This window comes from Eleutherodactylus coqui, chromosome 3, assembly GCF_035609145.1.
Source record: "Eleutherodactylus coqui strain aEleCoq1 chromosome 3, aEleCoq1.hap1, whole genome shotgun sequence".
In the NCBI taxonomy this organism is placed as follows: Eukaryota; Metazoa; Chordata; class Amphibia; order Anura; family Eleutherodactylidae; genus Eleutherodactylus; species Eleutherodactylus coqui.
Genome location: NC_089839.1, coordinates 226,966,138 through 226,993,715, shown reverse-complemented (window position 1 = coordinate 226,993,715; position 27,578 = coordinate 226,966,138). Strand labels below are relative to the sequence as shown.

The 27,578-nt window shown below is 44.9% G+C and overlaps 1 protein-coding gene across 2 annotated transcripts; it reads left to right on the top strand.

Moving 5' to 3' along the window:
* CHST13 (carbohydrate sulfotransferase 13) lies at nucleotides 1-27,578 on the top strand. Of its 2 annotated transcripts, none has more exons than XM_066597030.1 (3): nucleotides 1-164; nucleotides 23,614-23,693; nucleotides 26,247-27,578. In XM_066597030.1, exons 1-3 carry the CDS (start codon nucleotides 77-79, stop codon nucleotides 27,090-27,092), a joined length of 1,014 nt encoding a protein of 337 aa, XP_066453127.1. In that variant the 5' UTR covers nucleotides 1-76; the 3' UTR covers nucleotides 27,093-27,578. The 2 variants fall into 2 exon arrangements, with proteins under 2 accessions (XP_066453127.1, XP_066453128.1); XM_066597031.1 differs by lacking the exon at nucleotides 1-164 and adding an exon at nucleotides 16,858-16,946.

Here is a 27,578-nt window from a genome sequence, read left to right as displayed (position 1 = left end):
CTGGCTGTGCAGGGGCTGCCTGGATCTGTGCTCACTTTGCAGGCAATGAGCACCCAGGGCTGGACCCCTGTGCAGCATGAGGAGAGGCAAAGTGATGGTCCTGGCTACCTGTCTAGGATCCTTCATACTGATCATCTTCTACTTCCAGAGCGGCCTGAGCTCAGGTAAGTGAGGACAGCGCCTCCGGGAAGGTTGGAAATGGAGGGTCTGGGAGGAGGGATGCACAATCCAGAACTTATACTTTGCTGTCAAGCTTAAAATGCAAGCTTAGGGGGCAGTAACTAACTTTGGTCGTAGACCCCTCAGTAGTTGATCAGAAGGGTTATTCGCACTAAGAATGACCATTGCTGCGTCTAACGTTACACAATTTAGTGCTGTTGACCAAAGATCAATTCTCCTAATGTATTGGATGCAACCGCTCTTTGTTACTTATCATCATTGTGAATGCAGCTACACGTGAATATTGGACACGATCGCAGCCATCGCTCTATAGCCGCAGTCCGTAGGTATACGCTGTACTACAGATGCAAGAAAAAAAGTTATGGGGTGAAAGAAAAGTTGCAAGCAAGTTACAGTTGCTATCTGTGAGCTCGGTGGGTCCAGAATCTTAACCTACAAAGAAGGAGAGTGACCTATCCTTTAAGAAAGCGGGACCAAGTGAAGATCATGTCCCCCAGGACACAAATGTATATGTCCATTGCCAGGATTCTTAGTGATGCCTAAATTGATTGATGTACATAAAAAGAATGGGAAAGGTTATGTGAGTGCTCAGCCGCCATTCACTCCTACCGGACAGTAGAAGGTGAGGAGCTAAAGGGCGGAATCGCAGCCAGACGGATGACTGGAGTTACTGTCCAAATCAGTGTGATCTTCCAAGTACAGAAGGAAGTAGACCTGCATAGACAAGGAGATGCCTGTACCTCACCACTGCGCTATTCACTGTTTCCTCCAACACTGAGGGAACTACAAAAACTCCAAAGTGGCAACAACCTCCCCAGGGCCATGCCATTAAATTGGCAACCTCAAGTGTGATGGCATCCAGTAATCACATTGTACATGGAGAAAGTGATGCAAAAATGTAGAGAATGACCCCCGAACACCCTGCAGAATCAAGAGCTTTTTGGGGCTGGACCTTGTGGCCCCTAGTTCTGCAGCAGCACCTCCCAGGTAATAACTCCTCCCCAGGATCCAGCACTCTAGAGGTCGCTAGATGTGCAACTTTTCAAAGAAAGAGCCCTTTCAATCAGGGGGGACGTGATCTTCTCTTGATCCACAATTTGCAAACTCTATGTCTATTCGTGTACAATCTACAGTTACAGCAAACTTTAACTTGCCTTTTTCAATGGCTTTTGTGGCGTTAGTTTCGTAGGATTTGCAAGGATGACACATACAGGCACCTCAGAGCTTCCTGATTGCAAGCTCTTTGACCCAAATCAAACTGTATGTCGTCCTTATGACTATTAGGAGAGGCTTTGTAACACTTCTCTTCTTCTAATGACTTTAATCATTGATATACATTAATTTGATACTGTATGGCAAGCACAGTGTTAACTCCTGTAGGCACCCTATAAATAAGTGCCCCCCTCAGTGTTGTGCGTATGAAATATTCCCTTTCTTCGTGCGTCACCTCCCAGGACTCGACTTAGGAATGTTCCTGTGTTGAGTTTGCAGTTTAATGAATGGAACCTCTCAGCAAGTCTCTTTATGTTTCCACTTAGGCGGCAAGTTGATTCTGCGCCTCGTGGGGTTAAAGCATATGCCCATTACCCATCTTTTAACCCTTATGGGGAAGATAGCGTAGATTGGTCCCTCTACTATTCTGTCTGCACCCAGAGGGTGGTCGTGATGTAGCACAACTGAGTTTGTCATGTGGCATAGCTCATTGTAGAACCAATATCGTTCAGGACTGTAGGGCTCATTCACATAGGCGTAGGCAGTTTCATCTGTGAAACACTTAGCGTTTTCATGGACTGAAACTGTGCGTATTTACTGCATACTTGGTCCTTCTTGCATTGTGTTATTTTTTAAATTTTTTTTGGGCGTGCGTATTCAATGTGATTATTTATATTTTATTTTTTTACACGTGTCAAAAAAAAAAGCAAAACGCAAGAAAGCCACCAAGACTTCTGCCTTCATACATAAATACCTGTGTATTTATGCTGTCCCATTAAGGGCTTAAACAGACAGCGTTTTGCGAGCACATGACGAAACTAAGCCATTGACTTCAATGGTTTCATTCTCCCGAATTACCACTCGTCAGCAAACATAGTACTTGTCCTATCTCTCTCATGTATGTTTTAGATGCGCAATCAAAGATAGGTTCTAACTTATCTTCGACCTATCTTTTGGCTTTTGTTTTTTTTTTACGAGCGCAATAGCACAGAGTTTGAACTGCAAAAAAAAAAAGACTTTGGACTTGTTAATGCGCAAATACGTTCTGTAGCGACAAGCGTAAATGTGTGCCCATCTGCACTTACCGTACACTTTTCGTCCATCATTGACTTCAGCTCAGCTTAAAATCCGTTGTCCCTGATAAGAGGGACCTCACACTGAGTTCTATGCAGCAGTGCTGATAACATTCTTTCAGCTGCTGTCCAGCTGGAGAATAATAGGGATGTATTTGGAGAACAGACGCCCGCTGTTCTCTAAATGCATGCAAGTGAAACTAGTTAGATACTAATGGGCTGATTAACCCATTAGTACCTATGCTAAATGATTGCTCAAAACTGTCAGTTTCTGACAAAATTTTCAGCGATTATCTGTGTGTGTAAATGGAGGGTAAGGCCTAAAGGTCCTATTACTGCATGTAACCTGCTGCTGCTTGCAAGTATTGATTAACGAGATAGGCAATCATCTGCTGGAACTTTAGGCCTCATGTCCACGAACGTATCGGTAAAATGCAGCATTTTACTCATCTTGTAAATGCCGTCAGAGACGGCGTATGGCTGCGAGTGCACTGCGCATGCGCAGTGTGACTTTTTTTTTTTCTTCCCTGCTCTGTTTCGTAGCGGGATTGCGTATGAAAACGCTGCCCATACTCAATGTATTGTGTATGGACAAGTCTTTCATGCACAACCTATACAAATGTATAGGGCTTGTGCTGCGTCATACGCAAAGAGATAGAACATGCTGTGATATATCTCTTGTCCATATATACATGCAGTATCTACATGCACATGGATCAATGAAAGTCCATTGGCTCCATTCACTGTGTATCATGCTGCCATTACACACGTGTAATATGCGGTGAAAACCCGGTCGTGAACATGAGCCCTTACACAGACTCTGGTTCTACAAGGGACAAACAGTCGCTCGTAGGATTGTTTGTCTCCTTATAGAGTTTGATCAGTTTGCAGCACATCTCTTCCCCCTGCCTTTTTACACTGGCAGCAACTTCACACTACCCGGCGACCTGGTAAAGAAATGTTTTTTGCCTAATCACCGTATAAAAAGCCCATAAATCTTCCGCATTGCATTTATTACAGTACATGAATTCAAGAGTTGACAAACTCGGCTCTGCTACATCTGTAGAATGGCTTACGGAAATATTTATTCATTCTGCACTCCAAACTTTATAAATACCATAGACTGCAGCGACTCTAACTGGCAGTGACTGGGTTAATTGTTTAGGTTTTGTTCGCCCCTCCCTTAGTCTCTGCCAATGTGGCAGATCAAAATAAACACCTCCATGCCCCCCCCAACACATGCTCCATGTCTGGCCGCATGGTGGAGGTTTCTCTGGCCTTGCAATCTACTTTAGACCCCTGGAGGTGGTGGGCTTCTACGAACATGGAAATATTTTACAGCTGACATCACCCTGAACCGCCGTCACCGACTGTAATTTTTATTACATTTATGCACAATGTTTAAAGGGGAGAAAAAATTCCTCCTTGAAGTCTCCCTGCCAAAAATCTTAAAGGGATACTAACCATAAATCAGCAGCGGCTGATGTCTTCGGAGGTTATACCAGTGCTGGAGCTTTATAAGAGCAGTTGATATCTGTCACATATGCAATGTTTTTGGAGGTTATAGCAGTACTGGAGTGTTATAAGAGCGGCTGATATACCCGTCACATATATACTGGTCACGTAAGGGGTAAAACTGCCAGGATCTGAGATTTCTCCAGTTAGAGCAGGAGCCGGGCTGTCAGTAGTCAGCCAAGCCACCGCCTTAAAAGGATATGCACGAGTTTAAAGCCATTTACTGAGGTCTGTAAAAAGGTGTATTGTCACTAAGGGGTTAAACCTGACCGTAGACATCACATGGCTGAACCTCTTTAACTTGGAGGTGGATGTAAGATGAGCAATAGACTAACTGATAAAAGGGTCACAGCCGCTGGATCTACAGTGAGAGCAGCTGCTATAGGCCTAAGTAGTATTTGCATGTAGTGGTCTCGACATGCTCTGAGTGTCTCTGGGGCAAAGTGAGTTCAAATGTACAGGGCTTGCAAAATTGCAATTTTTATGAACTTTTTTCTTGAAATCCCATCCCGGAGCAATCCGGTCAGAGTGATACATGTGATCTTGAGGAATGTGACTCAGAAGTGACTAATTATTTACAGCAGAACTATGACTTGAACTACAAGCTCCAGCAAGCAGCAACATGCAGAGATTGATAAAATTCACATTGCTTGATTCTGTCTTCAAGGAATGTTCAGTTATAGCTTCTATACTCTATGTTGACAAAAGTAAGGTATTAGGTATTAAGAGAGGATCACACAGGTATATCCTAGTACAGAAACCATCAGATGAACCCAGGTGTAGAGCTGACAAGAGGGTCTGGTGGTGGGATGTCACCAATCAATCAGTACGGGACATCACAGCACTTTTGGACCTTCCAGAGTCCACTGTTGGCCATGTTATTGGGAGATGGAAGCCATCTGGTGTGTGCGGTGCAGCCACGTTCAGGGAGACCTCGTGGACAATGAAGCCTTGTACCAGCTGTCAGGGCATCACGCACATCGCCTGCCCTCGTCAGGAGAACTCACAGGCCGTTGGAACATCCATTAGCACCAGAACCATCCGTAGGGGCCTGCATGTGAAGGGGTTACCATGGATGAGCGGCTGCACACAGCATCACAGCAGTGACTGCACAGTGGCGCCTGCGATGGCGCTCGGAGCGTCGGACTGTAAGTGAGTGGAAGAAAGTGTTGTGGACGGCTACTGTATATTATGGGCTTTTTGTTGCACTTTTGTGCACAAAGAAAAAAATAGCTACAAAATCCCAGCATTTTAGTGTGCAGTTGGGGAGGCTTGGTATCATAAGACCCCCATGATTTCACACGACAGACACCAGCGCCACCTGACAGACGACTTCAACTTATAATGGGGTCCATGGAGTTCCACTGAAGTGCTTATTGTCTTTACAGTCACAATAGTGCTGTTGGCAGCAGTGGGGTAGACCCCCAGGAGAGTCAAAACAGGTTACAGATATGCCCATGAGGGAAACCAAAGAAATTCTCTAGGTGACATTGACTGCACCGTGAAATCCTCACCAACAACAATATTGAGAGAGTTTCTTTTAAAAAATGGCACAGTGGTGTAGCAATAGGGGTCACAGTTGTGACCGGGCCCTTAAATTAGGGGGAAGGAGGGTGCCCAAAGGCTTCCATTAACATTGCTGGGTTTGTCTAATTCCCCCTCCCCATTCCTAATCCAGCCAAACTGTGTGAACACTGACACTTCCTGTTCCATCAAGCCACAGCAGAGCTGCACTCACGTTGCCTGGTATGCAGCCAGAACACAGAACGGCTCCTTCCATTTCTTTTGATGTCTGGTGCTTAGAAGTTCCTAGTGAACTTTAAAGCTATGACACTATATTGACAGCCTACAGAATGCCACAGGCTACTGCAGCCAATCGCAGATCATAGCATTCGAGCGTTGATATTTTTGAGTGGATGCATCAGTTTGTTAACCCATAAATGGGCTGCTGCAGCCTGTCATCTCAGACCTGATGCGAGTATTTTTGATTAGCATTTTTTATTTTTTACACATGGGGAGGAAAAATGGAAAAATAATTAACTCTGACAACCCCTACAAGGGAAACAGAGGGACCATTATTACTTTGTGAGCAGTAGGGAGTACTATTACTATGTGGGGCGCACAGATGGGAACTATTACTATGTGGGGGCACAAAGCAGGCTCTTATTTATTGTGGTGGTCACTATCAGGAAATTATTACGGTGTGAGAGATGTATTACTTTGTGGGGCACTTTTATGTGGGTGGCATTGGGGTTAGCAACAGAATGGGAGAGTGTGCAGAGATGAGTCATAGCTTTAAGAAATCTTTATGGTCCGATGGCAAAGAAAAGAGAGGGTGGCCACCCCAATCAGAGATGTCCCTCCCTTGTGATCACTGGAGGTAATTGCACTGTAATCACTATCTTTGAGTAGAGCTGGTATCTGACTGTTTTATATGCATTATACAGATGTTCTTAGAACTGGGCCGCTGTAGCTAAGCTGTCATGTTATAATGGTTCTCTTATAGATATGCTGTCTGATTATATATAATGTGTGTATGTGGATTTCGGGCTAAACCATGTATGTAGCCATGCAAAGTAGCTTGGGGGGGGCACAAGATGAACTCTTGCCCATGAGTGTACAGTTACGCCCTGTAGGGGTAGATGCAATGGTGGGTCTCCTATTTGGTTGTCCTATTACCATCACTAATAACTCCTGGTGGGACCTGCGGGTAACGACCAGGCAGCGCTGTGGAGTAAAGGGTTACAGCAGTAGGGAATGTCCGGAAGGGAGATGTTTACTCAGACTGGTCAGTATTCTGTGTGATATTTACCAACTGTACAAAAAGGGTGAAAGTTGCTGCAGATCAGCGTTGCCAACATCTGTAAATTCCTGGACAGCCTGTAAAGATTGGGGGAGGGTTGTCTTACTTTTTTCAATGTGTCCATATAAAAAGTAGAGAATTTTTGTTCTGAAAAAATCAAGTGTGCCACCCCACTGCAGACATCACCCCACTCCCCCTCTACGAATACGGCAGGTGTGAAAAGCTTGGGGGTCAATGTGGACCCAGAAACACCAAGACCTCTGTGGGGTAATTTGTTGCACTTTGGCGACACCATATTTAGTTTGCAAGATCTTCCACCTGTTCTTAACCACTTCGGGATTTCAATTATTTTGGTCCTAAGAATGCAACCATTATTTTGAGGGGAAGATTTCTATGCCCACATTTCAAAAGCCTTCTTTTTCTCTCTTGAATGGCCGTATGAGGGCTTGTTTATTTTGCGTAGCGAACTGTAGATTATACTGGTATAATTTCAGGGTACATATGGTGTGCGCGTGTCTGTATTTTTTGTTTTGAGGGGAAATTAACAAAAATTTTTTTTTTTTTTTTTTAAATGGTGTTTGCCCTGTGGGCTAAATGGCATATTCAATTTATTGCACAGACTCTCACTGATCGGATTTATCACCTAACCCATAGATAGGTCTGTTTTGCCAACTTGGAAAACAACAAGTTTGGATACGGCTTTAAAGAAGGACAAGTGGGTTTATGCAACAAAATTTATTAATACAAATGAATAAATGATAAAAATAAAAAAGTGACATAAAAATAGGTGATATTGCGTAGATGTATTCTCTACAAGTAAAATACATACAGCAAGTGATAAGACATAAACACACTTTACAATACAAAAGACTTACAGGGACATACTTACAACATACAAACTGCATCCGTTAATAGGAGCCTTCCTTAAACAAATCTGCCTGGAGTTCATCTTTTCACTGGAGAAGTCACAGTGAAGAGCAGACAGGTTTCATGGAGAGATCGTCTTCTCATTACAGGTACAAGATGCTTCTGGATCTGCATTACAATTTGTCTCCTATCACTATAACTGCTGACGCTCCAAGCTTTGCATCAATGATGTTATCAAACTCTAGAATTAACCAGTTTCTGTAGAGTGATAAGATCTATTCAGACAAGGTCTACCTCCCAGACAATAGATATGTATATGGCAGTCTCCTACGAATACAGACAGATTGGTATCATTTGTGGTTACAACCAACATCAAAACCATTCTCTTAAGGCCCATTTAGACACAATGAATAATCGTTGTGTCTAACTGCACTGACCTTGTGCAGTATTCATTAAGCCATTGCTCATCATTGTCTTTCAGCATGCTAAAAGACAATAATGAGCCTTATCAGGGATTCACAGCGAGATACAGTTGATACTATTGTTTCAGCTGTATACCGCTCCCTGATGACAGGCTGGGTATGAAGAACACAGCTGTCCAGCTGCGTTCTCCATACCCTATTCGGAGCGCTCAGCTGTATAATAGCCGGACGCTCCGTGCAGAAAACAGCTGGCTGCAGAAGACAAGCGGGGCCACCCTGCTTGTCTTCTGCATCCTCCACTGGGAGCGCTCGGCTGTATGACAGCCGGGCACTACCAGCGGGGAACAGCTGGATGCAGAGAACAAGCGGCTCCCCGATTTGTCCTCTGCATCCTCCACTGGAAGTGCAAGGTGATCGCTCAACGCTTGAGTGGTCATCTTGTGCTTAACTGACACAACCATAATCGCTCAAAAGACCTCTTTTGAGCGATAATCGTTGTCTAAATGGGCCTTTACTTACACACAATAAACATGTAGAACAGGTCTGGGGTTAGGTCATTAGAATGCAGGGCCTAGTCTATGTATTAAAGCCTGTTCAGATATCTAATCTATCTATTTTCAAGGATTAATGGCTACAAAATAGCCACAAAAAATATTTCCATTACATAGGTCCTAAAAATCAATTGTGGTGAAACCCCTTTAAAGGTGTTAACTCGAAGCAATTTATCCTCTATCCAGAGGATGGTGGATAAATGTATGATCGCTGGGGGTCTGACCTTTGGTGCGCAGATTGATCACAAGAACTGTGCACCCCAAGTCATCTTAGTGAATGAAGCGGCAATATGTATGTACAACCACTACTCCATTCGTGGTCTATACTGAGAGCCAAGCAATGCACTTGGTAATCTCCAATGGTTCCATAGAATTGAATTGTCTAGTTGTCACCCAAGGAACTTGAGATGCTTCATTCTTGAGATCCCTATGCAGTAAGCTCCTGAGCAATCATACATTTATCACTAATCCTGTAAATGGGTAATAAATGATTTGGGAGTTAAAGGGGTTGTCCCGCGGCAGCAAGTGGGTCTATACACTTCTGTATGGCCATATTAATGCACTTTGTAATGTACATTGTGCATTAATTATGAGCCATACAGAAGTTATCAAAAGTTATTCACTTACCTGTTCCGTTGCTGGCGTCCTCGTCTCCATGGTTGCCGTCTAATTTTCGCCGTCTAATGGCCAAATTAGACGCGCTTGCGCAGTCCGGGTCTTCTTATCTTCTCAATGGGGCTCCGTGTAGCTCCGCCCCGTCACGTGCCGATTCCAGCCAATCAGGAGGCTGGAATCGGCAATGGACCGCACAGAAGCCCTGCGGTTCACGGAGGGAGAAGATGCCGGCGGCCATCTTCACCGGGTAAGTAAGAAGTCACCGGAGCGCGGAGATTCAGGTAAGCGCTGTCCGGTGTTCTTTTTTAACCCCTGCATCGGGGTTGTCTCAATTGTGACAACCCCTTTAATCCCTTTAAAATACAGGCTGGTAGCAAATAAAACAAGAGTCCTTCAACTTTATCTTGAACTGGAGTAGAAACCTAGGTGAAGGGAGCTAAGTTTGCTAGGCTACAGAGCAGAGGAGGGAGGTTACTGTAGCAAGCTCCGATACTAGTGTAGTATGTCTCCCCCAGAAGTGGGCTCAGCTCCAGGTAATGCCCAGGCGCGGTAATGCCTCGGGCGTTAGCTACAGCTGAGCCCATTTCCCAAAAGCTCTAAAGCTCAGCGGGACGCGGCTGTTACTGATAGCCGTCCGCTTGCTGCATCAGCAGGTAAAGGCTTCACAGAGGGAGGGAGCTCCCTCTGCTTTGTCATCAGATCCCCGCAATGTAATCGTGGAGGGCCGATGGGTTGTTATGGCAACAGGACGCCAGATACAGGCGTCCTGCTTTGCTATCACCCCCAAGATTCACTGGCTCCAGCAACGGGAGCCGGCTGTTACTGATAGCCAGCCAACTGGCTGCATCAGTGGGGGTGCATTGGAGCAGCTACCCCCGCTGTTAACCCCTTACAGGCCACGATCTATGTAGATTGCGGCGTGTAAAGGGCTTACAGAGGAAGCTAAGATGGGAGGCCGGCGAGGAGATGTGCAAGCTGTCAGGGGGATGGCTGGGGAGGTGTGTGTGCAGCAGCCAATCTGCAGCTGTGGCCGTGACCTGGGCGTTCCCTGTAACTCAGTCCGGCCAACCTGTGTTTCCACCCATACTTCTAGTGGAGACATACTGCACTAGTACCGCAAGCTTCCTCCCAGCCTAAGGCCGGCTGCACACGAGCGTGACGGGCTCCGCCGCGGAATATTCTGCGGCGAAGCCCGTCACGGTGCCCCCCAGAGACCCCATACTTATCAGCGGATCCGGCGTTTTCGCTCCCGCATGACGCTTCCCCGCCCACCGCCGCCGCGTCACGTGACGCGCCGGCTGCGTCATATGACGCAGCGGCGGTAGGCGGGAAAGCGTTTTCACGCTGTCTTCCGCTGTGTTACAGCGGGAGATAGCATGAACGGACGGCTTCCATTGACTGCAATGGAAGCCGTCAGCGCGTACACCCGCGGCAAATAGAGCATGCCACGGGTGAGGACGGGAGATTTCACGGTGCGCAATTCAGCGGTGGGATTCCGCACCGTGAGCACTGAGCTATTAGGTTCAATAGAACCTAATAGCTGTGGGCAACGCAGCGGATTTTTGCCGCGAATTACGCGGCGAAAATCCGTTCGTGGGAAGGAGGCGTAAGAAAGCAATCTAAGCCCCTTCTCTTCTCTAAATATCTGCACCAGCACTGGGAGGTTAATTGAGCTTCTCCTGGGGCATTTAAAGAACATTGGTTGAGTTGTATGTAAACTCTATCCCAGCCTTCACTTTCCTCTTATCTTACTTCTGACTCTGGTATTTTGTGTGGGAATGTGGTTAATATTGAATGAGAAAGGTCAGGTCACCAGAAACTGGAGCAGAGTGCCTGAGTGTAAATGGAGAACATTAGGTATCTGGCATTAGATCATCGACTTTCTAGGAGCTTGTATTGTAATGGTATCTGAAGGATGAGCAGATCTGGACTGAAGTTACGCTTGTGAATTCTGGGATGCCATGTTATTGGGAGACTACTAGGTTCTCCTGGAGAGACTTTACATTGCTAAATGGACTGTACATTATTGAAGAGGCAATTGCTGGCTGGGGTGGCTCCCTATCTATCAGGGGGGTCTTTGTGATCACCAGTCATTCTTATGCTGGTATATTGGGGCTAGTGCCCCTGACCTGGTCCCAGGACCTTATGGGAGGCAGAGGGCTACAGGGACATACTCTGTGTAAGAATAGTCATCATATATCTTTGCTGTGTAAACTTGAACAGTTGATTAACAACTTCTGGCTGATCCAGCCATACAACACTTTTAGTCTGTGCAAGGACTAGACAGAGTCATGTCACATGATTACGAGCACCAACTAATATCTGCAGTGTGCCGCTTGACAGTAGCTAGATGGGCTGGGAGTGACTTGGTAAGGTGATGGTAGCCATGCTGACTGCTGTACATTCCACAGTTGCACGTCTGGTAGCCTTCTGGTTCATATCAGTCGGCCCTCTTGCACCTTTTGTAGCCAACGTTCACCTCTTGCATCAATGGCATGTGGTGTGCCGCAGTTTCCACTTCAGTTATTCCCAGTGGTTCCATTTCTCTGCTCATGATAGACTTTTACCCAAGCAGCAACAGTTCACAAAATACACTGTTTGAGAAATATTGTCACCTTTGGCCTGAAAAACAATAATTTGCTCTTTTTGCAACTTTGATAAATCATTTACTTTACCCATGATGAGTGATATGTGAGCAGACAGTCTATCGCACACCTTATATGCCCACCATACCAGCCCATCACACGTCACTTATCATGGGTTACTCGCTCCTGACGTCAAAAGATGAAGGTGGTCTTAAAGGGGTTGTCCCGCGAAACAAAGTGGGGTTATACACTTCTGTATGGCCATATTAATGCACTTTGTAATGTACATTGTGCATTAATTATGAGCCATACAGAAGTTATTCACTTACCTGTTCCGTTGCTAGCGTCCTCGTCTCCATGGTGCCGTCTAATCTTCAGCGTCTAATCGCCCGATTAGACGCGCTTGCGCAGTCCGGTCTTCTCCCTTCTGAATGGGGCCGCTCGTGCCAGAGAGCGGCTTCTCGTAGTTCCGCCCCGTCACGTGTGCCGATTCCAGCCAATCAGGAGGCTGGAATCGGCAATGGACCGCACAGAAGACCTGCGGTCCACCGAGGGTGAAGATCCCGGCGGCCATCTTCACAAGGTAAGTAAGAAGTCACCGGAGCGCGGGAATTCGGGTAAGTACTACCCCTTTTTTTTTATCCCTGCATCGGGTTTGTCTCGCGCCGAACAGGGGGCTATTGAAAAAAAAAAACCACGTTTCGGCGCGGGACAACCCCTTTAATACAATGACTCAACTGTGTGTCAGCAAGAACAATGGGGCCATGTCCGTTGTGGTTGCCTCTTCTATCCCTGGAGGGCGCGTTGGTGCTGCTCACCCGTTGGGTCCTGCACTTCCTTCTCTTACTGAAGCCCTCCAAATCTGTTCTTGGCCTAAAAACCGACCAGAGAATAGAGGAACAGCAGACCCGTCCAGAGCCCCCCTCTCCGCTATGTGCTTTACACCCAGAAACCCCGTTATATGCTTCAGTCCTCTGAGCTCTTTATTAAAAGCGCAATTGCCCAAATGTTATGTTGTTTCAGCATAGTGCAACATCATGGATTCACCCTACATTGTAGCCACAGATGCATCAGGGACGTTATTACAATTATTCAGTTTGCCATTCAAGTTCACTCCTAGGAATGTTCATCCTGGTCTACTTGGTTCATGAATGTAATACCAGAGAAAGGAGCGGGGGAGGGTTCGGATGTAATGCCATCCATGTTTCGTTGATAGCTAGTAGTTGATGACGAATGGGGGCCCTTTATAATAGCCATTTTTCATGTTTGGGACAGCTGGATATACATACAGTAACTTTATTAAATGCAAATTAGACCGGAACTCAATATAATTCTCAACATTATTGCAGTAAGGCACGCCACTGAAGTCTGTAGAGTCTTAAAATGCAGCAAGGAAAGTGTTGGCAGGAGACTAGAATAATAATGTGTCCGGTAAACCTTCTGTGGCTGTCCGATGATAGGACTCTATTGAGTGTCTCTAAATCCGGCCCTCAGGATAACTGGGGATTCTGAATTTATGATCCCAGGAGAAATATCAGCTGGTAATTTTCCACAGCGCTTTTATGATGTTTTAGTGGGATGTGCTGGCCACAGTATGGAGAGCGAGCCGTAATATCTGCAAAAACGTCTGGAGAATCAGAAGACTATTGTAACCTTGTTTGTCAGGTTATATATAGTGACCCTTCCCAACAGGCCTTGGCACTAACCCGTATGGCACACAGAGACCTGGCACTTTCGCTAATTTGAAGAATGGGCATAATAGTAAGTTTTCTGTAGTCAGTGCCTCCACTCAGGATAGAGCCTTAGACTAACAAGGATCTCTTCCTGAGAATTACCTATCCATTTATGATCGCTCACTGAATGGAGGCGGAGCATGCGGGGCATAAATGAACTATTATCTAGTTACACGGACCGATGGCTGATTTTTCCTTTTTTTTTTTTTTCTTTTTGGGTCAGCTGAAGATGGAGTGAGTCTTAACAGACCCCCCCCCACCCCCACCCAATTAGTAGTGCATTGGATCTCCTTTGGCCTTCAGAACTGCTCAAATTCATCATGGTGTAGATTCCACTAGATGATGAAATCATTCTGCAGGAATATCTGCCCCTGCAGACAGGAAGCTTCTTGTAGTCACTGCAGATTAGATGGAGGTGCTGACATGTTCTGAGCAACTGACAGGAAGGGGTCATCGATTCATGCTGCTTGTGCCAAATTCTGACCTTCCTATCAGCACAGTGCAACAGAAATCTGGATCCATCTGACCAAGAGATGTTTAGCACAGGTCAGTGATACAAGTTTTGTGCTTTTTTACCCGCCGGAGTCTTGCCTTTCTGTTTCTCTTAGACACAATGGCGCTGGAACTGGTTGTCTGCTGTTGTAGCCCATCCACACTAAGAAAGGTTGAGTTGTGCATTCAGGCACGTTTGTTGGAGCACCAGAATTGTATTCAGCTGACTCTGCAGTGCCTGTTGGTCAGAACGATTCTTGACATACTCCTTTGACCCCTTTTGGTAACAGCTGTTTCCGTCCACTTTTGTTGGATGTTTGTCCTCAATCACGCCATTCTCTGTATACTCTTCACACCGTTACAAGAACCCCACGCGGTTGGCAGATAAATCCTGGCCTCGGCTAGTCTAGCACCAATGATCAGGATGGAAGTCTCTTAAATCGCTGGATTTTCCCATCTAATGTAGATTTACACTGAAACTGATCCATGGAAAACTTGTCATGTGATTTTATGCTGTACTCCGGGGTCACGGGGATAAGTTCCATATGGGAAACACCAATCTTGAGATAGCCAGGGGCCCTAATAAAAGAGCCGTTCAGTGTACATTGCTCATTGACAATAGGCAGTCTGCGTAATACATGAATGTATCAGCTCCTCAAAAGTCACTAAATGGGGAGCTCTATGTAATAGTGGCTAAAGATAACCTTGACCAAACCGCCTCTTTAATGACGTATACCCCTCTATTGTTCCGCTGGGTACTGAACCTTTTGACTATCAGCTCTGCTCTTTTCTCTTGGTTTCTTTACCGTGTTGCCTAAACAATGATTTCAATACTTCCTGTGATAGATGACTGGGCAAAAGAATGACCATTAATAAGCCAAACCACAGGGTTAAGCAAAAAAACCCTGATGCTCGGGAATTTTCATAACGTGGATGTTATTGCACAATGGCCATCGTTATAAAGATTTCCTCAGAACAAGAATGACACCAATGTTCCTAAAAGAGGAGAGCGAGTCTTACTGCATCTTCCAGGTGGAGATACTTTCCTTTAAATAGTTTCCCACTGTAATTATTAGGTAGCATCATCCTGCCGTGTGCCAAGCAGCAGCCCAATTATGTTCTGGCTATAGCACTGTAATGCCAGGCGTGGCATGAAGGTAACACTTGAAGATGTCTCTACTCTGCTAAACCTCTGTATGTCACCCTCAAGTGGTGGCGATGATTATTTATGCAGGTCGACAGAACTCTCGCTCCAGAGAAAGCTAATAGATGTTTGTTTTCTGCAGTCTAGCCTGATAGTTTTCAGTACTTCTGAGGGTTGGCACCTCCTCCAAAGGGGGAGAAGTGGATCCAGCGGAAGAAGAGAATGCCTGCTGCTGACGCCAGACCTAGGTGCAGCCATGGACTTGTCACAGTGGTTCATAATCACAGAATCTGTCCTCCACCCTTCTCTTATCCAATGATTTATAACCTAAATGAACACTTTGGCCAATCAAAGACTGTATTGTCCTGGGACATCTCATTTATTACACTATGCTGACAGAAGTATTGGGACACACATAGAAGATGATGAAATTGGATTTTATTACCATTTTTTTCTTACAGTGTTGACTCACCTAGGCTGCTTTCCACCAAATTCCCATAGAGGTGTGGAGTGATTTGTATATAATGTATGTGCAAAAGCAGATCTGTAAGAAGCCGTCTAATAATAAAAATAATATTGAATTTTTTTTTTTTTTTTTTTTTTTTTTTTACAAACTGTCTTCAATCTCATTGATTCTGCTCTTTGGTAGACATCTAAAGAAGGTCTTGTCTCCTCCAGATGTGGACCTGCTGATGGATTCTACTCGTGATTTTGAAAACTAAGTTTATAGCTAATCATAGACTGGAGCCTTCAGGGTGACTGCTAGCCATATTATGAAGATTTGGAGGTGAAGAAAGCTCCAAAATATCAAATCGAAGTCAGCTCACCCATTCTTCTTAATTCAATTCAACTGGTTCAATTCACAAGAGTACAAGTAAAACCCAGTGGACTGCTGGTAGTTGTGGTACTCCAGAAGTAATGCATCAAAATTCTAGCACTTCCTTTAATAATGTAGTTTTATTTCTTAATCCATAAACTATTTCTATTATGTGTATGATATAGCGCTATGGTATACACAGAGTGGTATAGGGATTGATGCAGTATCAACCAGCTGCCATTCAGGATACTGGGAAAGCTGAACTCCTCATATTTTTAATCTCCTTTTCCTCTCTCACATCTAAGAGGTCTCTGATATGCATTTGGCTTCGGGAAGTCTTTGATCATGATGGCAATAAAATTAACCAGGGACAGGGGGATATTAATTGCTCCCTACCAGGGAGGTTTGACACCTCGAATGGTTCCCACAGACTCCCTGGCTCCAAAGATTTTTATTAAGGGAAAATCTTTTAATAAGGATTATTAGTTGTGTGAAGGTCATAGCCCGCCCGATTCCAAAAATATAATTCATATCAGACCAGATGATTAAAGCACATCTACACACATTGAGGTGCGGGCCCCAGAACACCCCCAAATAGCATATCCGCGTACCTGGTTATAATTTATTTGTCATGCTTGATATCGCTGAACAGATGACCAAAAATGTGTCGGGCATATATTCCTAATTGGAGAATCTCTTGCGGAGATATAGCCAAAATGGGGAATTATAGTTTTTCCAGGTAACTACTGCTCTACCCCCCCCCCCCCAACCCCAACCCCTCCCTCCCTGAATGACCTCAGAGAGGGCAGGGGGCGGTGTGTTCTGGGAAAACCTTTAAGAACCTGTGGCTCACAGAGATATACTACGGCGTAAGGCTTTCTCATTGCTTCAGTGACTCTGCACAAACAAGAACTTTGGCCCGAATATCCCAAATTTGGTATTGTTTCTTTATTTTCTTCTTTTATTTTAAAATGGTGTCTGTTGTGTATGCCTGTAAACCTTATCTCTATTGTAACATCTTTTTCTGTATACTTATACATATTTAGCATTGCTAGACTTTTTAGAATAAACTTTCAATTTATTAGTCAAGCCTTGTCCGTTTTTAAATGAACCATAACTCCGAAAAATTGTGTTCATAATCCATAGTCCAAGTTCCAGCTTCCCTGTGATAGAAACTAGCGGTGGCAGCGAGTATGTGCGGGTATTGTAGAGCACTGGAAACGTTAGACCGACCATGGGGTGATTTGAGCTTTTGTTCTGCATGCGTTCTGCTGGAGAATTCTCTGGTGGATCAGTACAACCCCAGTTGCAAAGTAACAACAGAATGGTAGAATTTTTTTATTTTTTTTTTGTAATTAAAAAAAATAAATAAAATTACCATTTTTACAGTAACCTAAGTATTCACAACCTGTACTTGCACAGTTGAAGCACCTTTGGTAGAAATTCCAGTCGTCTTCTGCCCTCTGTCAGGTTGGATGAGGGCCGTCTGTGGACGGCCATTTTCAGGTCTCTCCAAAGATGTTCTAATTGGTTAAGGGCTTTGGCTGGGCTACACAAGGGCATTCGGAGTTGTCTCTAAGCCACTCCTGTGTTGTGCTTAAGGCCAAAAAGTTCAATCTTGTGTCATCAGAATAAAGATTCTTGTTTCTCACAGTCTGAGGGTCCTCTTAGGCTCTTAAGGTGCTTTCATATCTGTGCTGGGGATTCCACTTTCCTGCTCCGTTTGGGGAGCAAGAAAGCGCAGTCCTTGTGGCCAACATATATTGGGTTACATATAGCTTTTTTATCACTTTTATTGCATTTTTTTTTGCTTTTTTTTTTTTTTTTTGGGGGGGGGGAATGAACAAAATAATAATTTTGCCTTTAGTTTTTTTTGTGTATAGTGTGCTCAATTTCATTGTACAGGTCATTACAGATATAATGATACCAAACAATATGTGAGATTTTTTTTATTTTTTTATTTTATGTCCCTGTAGAGGACTTGACCCATAAAAACTCTTATTGCTATGATCATGCATTGTAGTACTTCTGGACTGTACTGCAATGCATTATTTCTCACATAAGCGATCACAGGCCATTGCAGCCCCGTGTATGGTGTCCCATTGCCATGGCAACGTATCAGCCTTCTGCAATTACATTGTGGAGTGCTGATTGCGTCCGAGGGAGCGTGCTCCTTCTGTGAATCCTTTACTTGCCGCCATGTACATCGATTGCGGCATTTAAGGTATTAAGAGCTGACACAATCTACAGGGCGTAAATTAATGTCCTGTTGCATTAAGTGCCTCCCAGCCAGAAGGTAAACTTACTTCCTGTAGTGTTAAGGGGTTAACTAACTGGACAACTGAAAGTACTTGACCACCGATGCCTATCATGTGATATTGTCTGTTCAGGCCAGTTGCTTGTTCCATGTACAAGTACTTTTCCATTTCCCCACAGTACTCTGTGTTCCTATGGAAGATTCTCATTGCAGCCTCTGTCTACCGTTGTCTGCTACAACGGACTGACTCCTTGGTCCTTTATGTTGTCTGGAGTTGGTCCCGCGCCTCTCGGCTAATGCTGTGTTTTAAGCATTAAAGGGAAAAGAAATCTACATGAGAACTTTTTTAGCAACCGCACACCTACAGGTCATACTTTCCATACATCGTCGGAACATGTTGTATTTAGTTCGTCTCTGAAAATCTGTTGATGTTTTAAAAATGTGGTGACTACAATGGAAACAAAATCCACTTGTCAGGCTCATTTAGCAAGCAGAAAGATCTCACTACTAGAGATGAGCGAACACGTTCGGCTCCGCCCCTTTTTCGCCCGAACACCGAACTTTGCGAACACTTCAGTGTTCGGGCGAAAAAGTTCGGGGGCCGCCGTGGCAGCGCGGGGGGGTGCGGCGGGGAGTGGGGGGGAGAGGGAGAGGGCTCCCCCCTGTTCCCCGCTACTGCTGCCCGCGCCGCCGCGCATCTCCCCGCCCCCCGGCGGCACCCGGACACTTACGCGCGAACACTGCAGTGTTCGGCAAAGCCGGTGTCCGGGTGCGGATGTGTCCGTAACGGACATGTTCGCTCATCTCTACTCACTACAGATCGCTGCCAAAGCATGAAACTTAATGTCACCTGTAGCTCCCCACTCTTCCCCGAAGAGTCTCCTAATTCAATACTCTAACTTAATGCTCTGCTATCGCTGAAGCTGCCATTCAGGATTCCAGAAAAGCTGGATAAGGGCTTCCTAGTGAGGTTTAATTTTGAAGACCTCGCATGAGAAGCTGCACCACTCATGGTCTTGGGCGGTCCAATATTGCAGCTTGTATATACTTCAAAGAGACCAGTGTCGGATTGGGTTACTTGGGTCCACCACAGGAAATGTTATGCTTCCATCTATACAGAATGAAGGGTCTCCAGGATCCATCCAACTCCCAGTCAGATGTAGTATGTTTTGTCTTCTACTCCCAGGGCCCTGTATATAGAACTCCTATAAAACAAGTTGTATAATGTGGCAGGCCTAGATACAGCAGTTTAGCCCTGTTTGGTACATCTAACATAGTAGCTAAACATACTGGTAACCGTTCTACACAGAGAAGTGATTACAGTGCATTATCCAGTCAAGTGACATCTCTGATTAGAGTTATTTACTTTCCGTTCTCTAGTTCGGCCCAGACCGCTGTGAAGACTTCTTCCAGCCACGACTTATCTCTGCGCACACTCCCCATCCTGCCACAGCCCCAAAACTCTGCCCAACAATGTTTTAACAAGTTCAGGGTCAGCAGGAACTGTACCTATAGTAGGCATAAGATGAGGGACTTTCATACGAGTTATCCTTCCTGTGGTGGAGTTGTCTGCAGTCCCAGCTTGAGCTGGTCTGGGCCGTGACCCTGATGCAGGGGTTCTCCTCACCAGTGTCCAAACCTTGCCCTGCAGCGCATTCGCCTAGAACGGTGCCTGTGGAGGAGGTGTCCCCAGGTCACTTTAATTAGGTCCTTATTTGTTTTCTATAACTGTCCCTTTTGTTCAAGTATACTGTGCCTTTAATGGGGGAGCATTCAGTGGCACTGGTGTGGACCGTTCCTGTTAAGTGGGTTCTGGAAATGGGAATTGACTAGTTTGTCACAAGAGTAACTCAATGCGGCTTCAAGTTCGTAGTGTCCCTGACACCTTGGCTATTGAGGTTCCACTTAGGAGCTCTGTACCGGACTTTTGTCTTGAGCTGAGCCCTTGCTGAGGGAGTAATATTGAATATCAAAATTGCCCAAAGGGCCAAAAACTCTCTGGTTGAAGACTCTCATTGAAATCTTTTATTGTAAAATGCTAAGAGGCATAGGGTTTAAAACATACTAACTCCTGCCCAGCAAACCTGGGAGCGCTGAGCCACCTCTAATATATATCATACAATGCTTTATAGAGCTCTCCTAAATAGCTGGTAGCTATAGAAGATATTAAGCAGGTTATTGCTGCAGACTAATGGCTCTGCCTAAATAGTATCACCAGGGTCTAGGTGTTTTGAGCTAAAAGAAACATAGAACCCACCCAATGTTTCACCAACGTAGTGGCGTCCTCAGGGGTCTGCTGTTACTAGAGGCGCACCCACCTAAATGACAGCTGTCCTATAACATGAGAGAGGGATTCTCCCATTTGACCAGTGAGAGAAGAGGCTTTCTCTTCACTGACCACTCAGCATGCAAATGATTCAGGACTGTCCCTTAAAGGAGATGTCCCGCGCCGAAACGGTTTTTTTTTTTTTTAAACCCCCCCCCCGTTCGGCGCGAGACAACCCCGATGCAGGGGTTAAAAAAACCACCCGCACAGCGCTTACCTGAATCCCGGCGGTCCGGTGACTTCAATACTTACCGCTGAAGATGGCCGCCGGGATCCTCCGTCTTCGTGGACCGCAGCTCTTCTGTGCGGTCCACTGCCGATTCCAGCCTCCTGATTGGCTGGAATCGGCACGTGACGGGGCGGAGCTACACGGAGCCGCTCTCTGGCACGAGCGGCTCCATAGAAGACTGCTGAAGACCCGGACTGCGCAAGCGCGGCTAATTTGGCCATCGGAGGCCAAAAATTAGTCGGCTCCATGGGAACGAGGACGCTAGCAACGGAGCAGGTAAGTAAAAAACTTTTTATAACTTCTGTATGGCTCATAATTAATGCACAATGTACATTACAAAGTGCATTATTATGGCCATACAGAAGTGTATAGACCCACTTGCTGCCTCGGGACAACCCCTTTAAGCCAATCGTACAGATTGCCTCCCTCATATACATGGCTAATCCCGATGTGTGATGATGTAATCAGCCTAGCAAATGGCATTTCGGCTTTTTTTCAGCATGTTCAGTGTGTTTCCTCTTTTTTTCATATTTTTCACTTCATTTTGTGGTGCATACTCAGTACGTAAAAGCTCATACTTGGGCTTATTGTTAATAAGGCAGGTGTAAACCCGAGGCACTTTTTGTATTCTTTCTGAGGGAACGACACCCCTTCTGCAGCGAGTACAAAAGGAATCTGCACCGGAATCCGCTTGTCGGAGCGTCGCTGCCGGTCCTACTGCTTGTTCTACCGCTTTGAGCCTGGCCTGAATTATCCATCTTGTGATGTAGCAAATGAGAGATTGATAGCTGTTTCTATTAAACATGTTGAGAAACGCACGATGTGGTCGCGTCCTGTTTGCCCATTTACAACACTGCTCTATGCTCCGTATCTGGACAGCTATTGGCAGGGACCTGCTTCCCAACTTTACCCATGACCTATCGGCTGCTGTCCTCACTTCCACCCATACCCGCCCAGCCCATTGGACTCTTCACCTGCACAGACAGTGGCGCAAGGTGTGCATTATTGAAACATACTACAAACCTGAATAGATTGATTGGTTTGGAAGGAGAACCTGCACACACAGTCTTTTGGATATTCTATGAAGCAGCAAGTGGCTTGGAAGGAAGATCAAGACTCTGATCCGGTCCATGCACCAGTACTGTAAAGCTACCTTCACCAGGAACTGTTGCGACTCGGTCTGATAGCCTGTAGTGGCAACATAACTGTAATTACCTCCTTCTACCCAGGAGTGAACCCCAACATGTTTGCTACTACAGCACCGAAAGAAGGATTCCTACAACTTCCATCTTCTGGTCTTTTGTGCCAACCCACCCGCACATCAACCACAGTAGTGTGTTGGGTTTTGTATGTGTTTGTTTGGTTTTTTTGAGAGAAGAGAAAATGACTCCCAAAAATTAGAGCCCCCTCCACCCCTTACATTTTAAGTATCTTTACTCACACAAAACTGACTGATGCCACTTGCTATGTGCTACCCAACTCCTCTCCTGTCTTGCGCTCTCACAGTACGGTCAGTCCTAAGTGAGTAAAGCTAATTGTACTATCAGACAGGGTTTTGGAAGCAGGGCCTGATGAATGAGAAGGGGCTACTTGCTACACTCCCAACTCTACAGCCTTCATAGCAGCTGACCCGAGCCCAATGGAGGGTTCTCTGGTGGGCCAGTCTCATGTTGGCTGGATTGAGTTCTGGTACAGGACATCGCCCGTGTACAGGAGGAGTTTATATAAAGGTCTTTAATTGATTAGAAACAAACTCTTTTTCTTTTACTATCTGGAAGCGTTGTTACTTGAACTAATAAGATCTATTCACTTTCTACATACGTGATGTCATCATTTTTCAGTGCTGTGGTGCCATCTCATACCAAGGCTTTTCAGTTTTGTCTAAAATATATATATATATATATATATATATATATATATATCTTATTTTAATTTCTTTCTATTCTGCTTTGCCGAAAGAATGGAAAACAGATGTGATCTGGGATTCCTAAGGGGGGACAGGGGAGATTACTTTCCAGACGTCACACCCTCCCCTCTATTTTGAGATTAAATCCTGATGATGAGAGCTCAAAGCAAAATGCTCTCATGCAAGGCTAACTGACGTCCCCCACATGGACACTGGGTTATGGTGACAGATGTGATTATTGCACATCTGCTATGGCCGAAGAACAATCTGTTGACCGGTAGATTTCAAAATTCTAGAACAGGAAATTTTTATTTTATTTTTTTTGAAGGCTTGGGGGTGGAGGAGGGTTAAAAGCATAAAATATTTTTGTGTGCAATCCGTGTCTTGAGAGAAGAGAGTGATGGAGAAATATGGCTAGAAACCAATGCAAGAGAAAAAAAGTTCTATGTAACTTTTTGGTTTTTTTACCCATTAGGTCACTGGCAGAGAATATCTAAATGTCGGAGATCAATTGATGTCACTTAACTGGGGGTATAAGAGGTTGTTGGAGAGGCTCCAGGTGATGAGCTAACCCACGGCGCTCACTAGAATTAGATGCTACTAAATATTTGGAGAATCCCTTGAGTCACATTTTTGAAGAAGCTCAGGCGTTTCATTGGTAGCTCGTAAAATTTTCTTAGGAATGTCACTGCGTCCTCTGTCTCTGTAAACTAAACTATCGGCATTCATGTAAGCTGCCAGAAGCTCTATTAAACCATTATGTGAATGACAGGCGTTTAGGGACATTCTCTGCGTTTTTGGCACTTTCCTTTCTTCCTCTCATCAGTGTCCTAGAAGATCTAACTGGTTAAATTCTTATACATGTTTTTTTCTTTAACTCCTAAAGGTGAGGATCATTTTTCGGTGGGCCACTGGAATGGAAAGCAAAGGCGAAACCCCTTGCAAGCCTTGTACGATAGTGAACAGGTGAGTAGGTGCCCCTTTACCTTGACCACTCAATAGGTTCTTCAACTTTTTAAGGGCATCTCTCATGAGAGGTTCTAACATAGCGGAGTCTTGGCAATCAATGTTCTCACAGCATACTTGCCAACTGTTAGAAACTGCCATTGGAGAAATAGAAGAGAGAAGCGCGTGAAGTCTGCCAAAAAATAGGTGTGGGTTTTTTGGTCATGCCCCTTGCAGATCACACTTTTTTTTTTGCCCTTGCATGTGAGATGTAGTTTTATGACCATTTTTTAATTACCATCTTCTGATAACTTTTTATTGGGAGCTGAAATTTTTTTTTTTTTTTAAAGCACAATTCTGCATTTGCAGGATACACATTGTGATATTTTAATAGTTTGGACTTTTACGTACACGGTAATACCAAATTATGTTTTTTTTTTTCTATATGGAAACTTTTTAATGGTTAAAAAAAAAATATTACAAGTTTCATTTAGTCCCCACAGGGGATTTGAACTTGCGATTATTTGACTGATTCTACTTTTATAGTGTAACACTTCAGTATTGCATTATGTAGTGATTTTTTGATGTTTCCTTTCAAGCCTCTTCACTGTTAATGTTTGTTGGGCATCCTATGTGTGGAAGCTTTCAGAAAGCTCAGAGTTGCCATGCTAGCCCTTGGGCATCCTCCAATTGTGCTGCGGGAGTTGCCGATAGTATCTGGGGAGGAGTTTCCCTTCCATATCCTGCTGTCTGTTTATGTGCTGTGGCCAAAGTATGTAAAACAGTTAACTGCTGCTAGAAGAGCAAAGTCTGATCGTGGCAGTTACTGCTGGCTGTCAGAAATGTCTGATAGCGGCCAGGTATGCAGTGGCTCCGACTCCCGTGCCTGCTCCATACACCCTTCAGGACCTCAGAACGTTTATAGTCGTTTGGCGGTCCTGGATAGGTTAATGAGGTTACCTGGTAACTCCTCATTTTGCTGCCATCTTCACCTTTCTCAAAGCACCAAACACCGTAAAAACTTCCTCTCTCCCCCACAAAGTGATTGTGCCGTCTTTGTGCCCCACAAGTCCCTCACTCTCTGGACCAAACTACTTGCTTTAGATGTGGCTTCCTTTCCTCCGGACGCTGTACCGCATCTTCAATCCTCCTCTTTAGGCCCTATCTTCTCCCTCCTCATGATTTGTGCGCCAGAGGGGAGAAGACTGAACCAAGAGGAGGATCAGTGAAGATGCCACATAACGTGCAGAGGAATGGAGACCACTTATAAAGCAAGTACTGAGCTCCAGTGCCCAGGAAATTTCCCAAGTCATCTGCAATGTCTCCCCATTTTCCCGACCCCTCTGAAGTATTGGATAGGGTATGCATTTGTGACATCCTGGCCAAATGGTTTGTAACTTGCAGCTTGCTGCGAAGATGTCCCCATCCCCCGTTGCTATGGAAACATCCTTGTTACTACAGAAGCTCTGTACCTAAGGACAGAGTGAATTGCAGAGGAACTGGAAGGGAGACCTCCTAGTGGCAACCACTTCAAATGTGATTTACAGCAGTAAAGCAACACTATTTTTAATGCAAGTATATTACAGAAATAATGAGACTAGCACGATCCAGTAATTGAAACGTTAGTGCCCCTTTAAGTTTTTAAGTCATGCTAGTTTGTGATTCAGGATGGGGCTTTACAGCTGGGATTTGGCAGAGTCTGCTCATGGTGTTGGGTACTTAATAGTTCTTGGAAACAGAACAAGTACACGTTCTACCTAGCCAAAGCCCTACTCCTCTACTGCAAAGACGTCATTAACGGCTCACTCTTTTACATAAACAATCTGTTTTCTTAAAAACAAGAGTTTCAGGACTGATTATTTTAAGGCAGTTTAGGACAAGAGTGGGAATTTGCCAGCAGAAATGACATGGGGTGCCCCAAGCCTTTTATGCTTTCGGAGGTAAACTGTGAAATGGTAACCTTTCTCCCCCCACATGAAAAACCCCACTCATTTTAAGGACAATGAAAGTGCCAATACACATATTTGAACTATTTAGAGTTGTCTGAGGTGAAAGAGTGTCACTCACTAGTGGCCCCAATAGTAAAAGTAACCCCCTTAATGGTGCCAATAGTAATAGTGGTCCCAGTGGTAAAGGTTTCCCTCATAGTGGCCCCAATAGTAATAGTATCCCCCTTATTGGTCTCCCAACCTGGCAGCAACCCAACAAGCTTTGAATTCACCCAACCTGCAGCTCTGATCTGCTGGCAGCTGCTGTGACCCCCCTGGAATCTGCATGGAATGGGGGAAGGAGTCAGCGGCTGCCACCACTGGATGAAAGCTCAGTGAGTGCACTGCTTGTCGGGTTACTGTCTGGCTTGCTCGCAGCTGGAAGTTATTTTTTACAGGCCATTAATGGTCGGGTCAAAAATAATTACCAGCTGGGGTGGCGACTCGATGCCTCTCTGAGGTCCTGCAGTCTTGGGTTGCCTCATAGTAGGGGTGCCCCACCATAAAACGATAAGACCTTTAAAGATGGGAGGTTGTTAATCTGTTTTGGTCTTTATGACAATTTTTTTTCTCTCTTTACCGCTAGTTTGAGCCTTCATCAATCCAAGCTAAACACCAGATGCGTCGGGAGCTGCTGGCCAGCGCCTGCAAGACCTACACAAGGAAACGCCGTGTCCTCACTACCGATGACCTCAAACACTTGATTGTGGATGACACGCATGGGTTACTGTATTGTTATGTACCGAAGGTGGCATGCACCAACTGGAAAAGGGTTATGATGGTTCTCACTGGCCAAGGCAAGTATAAGGACCCTATACACATTCCAGCCAATGAGGCCCACGTTCCAGGTAACCTTCGCACCCTCTCAGAGTTCAGCACATCCGAGATCAATTACCGGCTCCGGAATTACCTCAAGTTCATCTTTGTAAGGGAGCCTTTTGAGAGGCTGGTCTCTGCTTACAGGAACAAATTTACTCGCACGTACAATACGGCCTTTCACAAGCGATACGGCACCAAAATAATAGAGCGACATCGCAGAGACCCTTCTCTTGAAGCACTTGAACATGGAGATGATGTCACATTTGAGGAATTCCTATATTACCTGGTAGACCCACAAACACAACGAGAAGAGCCATTCAATGAACACTGGGAGCGAGTACATTCCTTATGCCACCCATGCATTGTCCAGTATGACGTCGTGGGCAAATACGAAACTCTAGAAGAGGATGCCAACTACCTCCTGCAGCTGATGGGTGTAGGAGATTCCATTAAGTTTCCGACTTCTTCCAAAACCACAAGAACCACCGATGGGATGGCAGCAGAGTTCTTCAAGGGTATCAACCGCTTCTACCAACGCCGTCTGTTCAATCTCTATAAAATGGACTTTTTGCTCTTCAATTACAGTATTCCACATTACTTGCAGATACATTGAGTGTTGGACCGGGAGGAAGGTGCAGTGGCCTGGTGCTCTCTAGCGCTTTTCCAGTGGAGGGATAATATACAATGGAGCCAAATTTATTTATTGTGATGTGAACTTTTTTAAGACATTTTTTTGCCTTGGCTGTGAATGCAGAGAAGACGGTGCCAGCGCTTATATATTTTTATAGTTGACCATTTCGTAGCTACCGGGACTTGAATGCTGTAGTGTTGCGTATCTTGCAAGTCGCTATCTTTATGAGCGAGATAAGGCTGCTGGAATCGGCCATTTTGCTAGTCTCAGCTGAGGCAGCTTGAGTGCTTATCAGTATGAAATAGATTTGTGAATTGGAAGTTTTTTTTTTTTTTTAAACATATTTTGTCATGTACATCTGTTGAACTTGATAGCGAAGTGATGGTTGGCCAAGAAGACGTTTACAGACTATAGTTTTGTGATGGATGTATTTCCAAATATGTTCATTATTAAATATGATGTAATTGA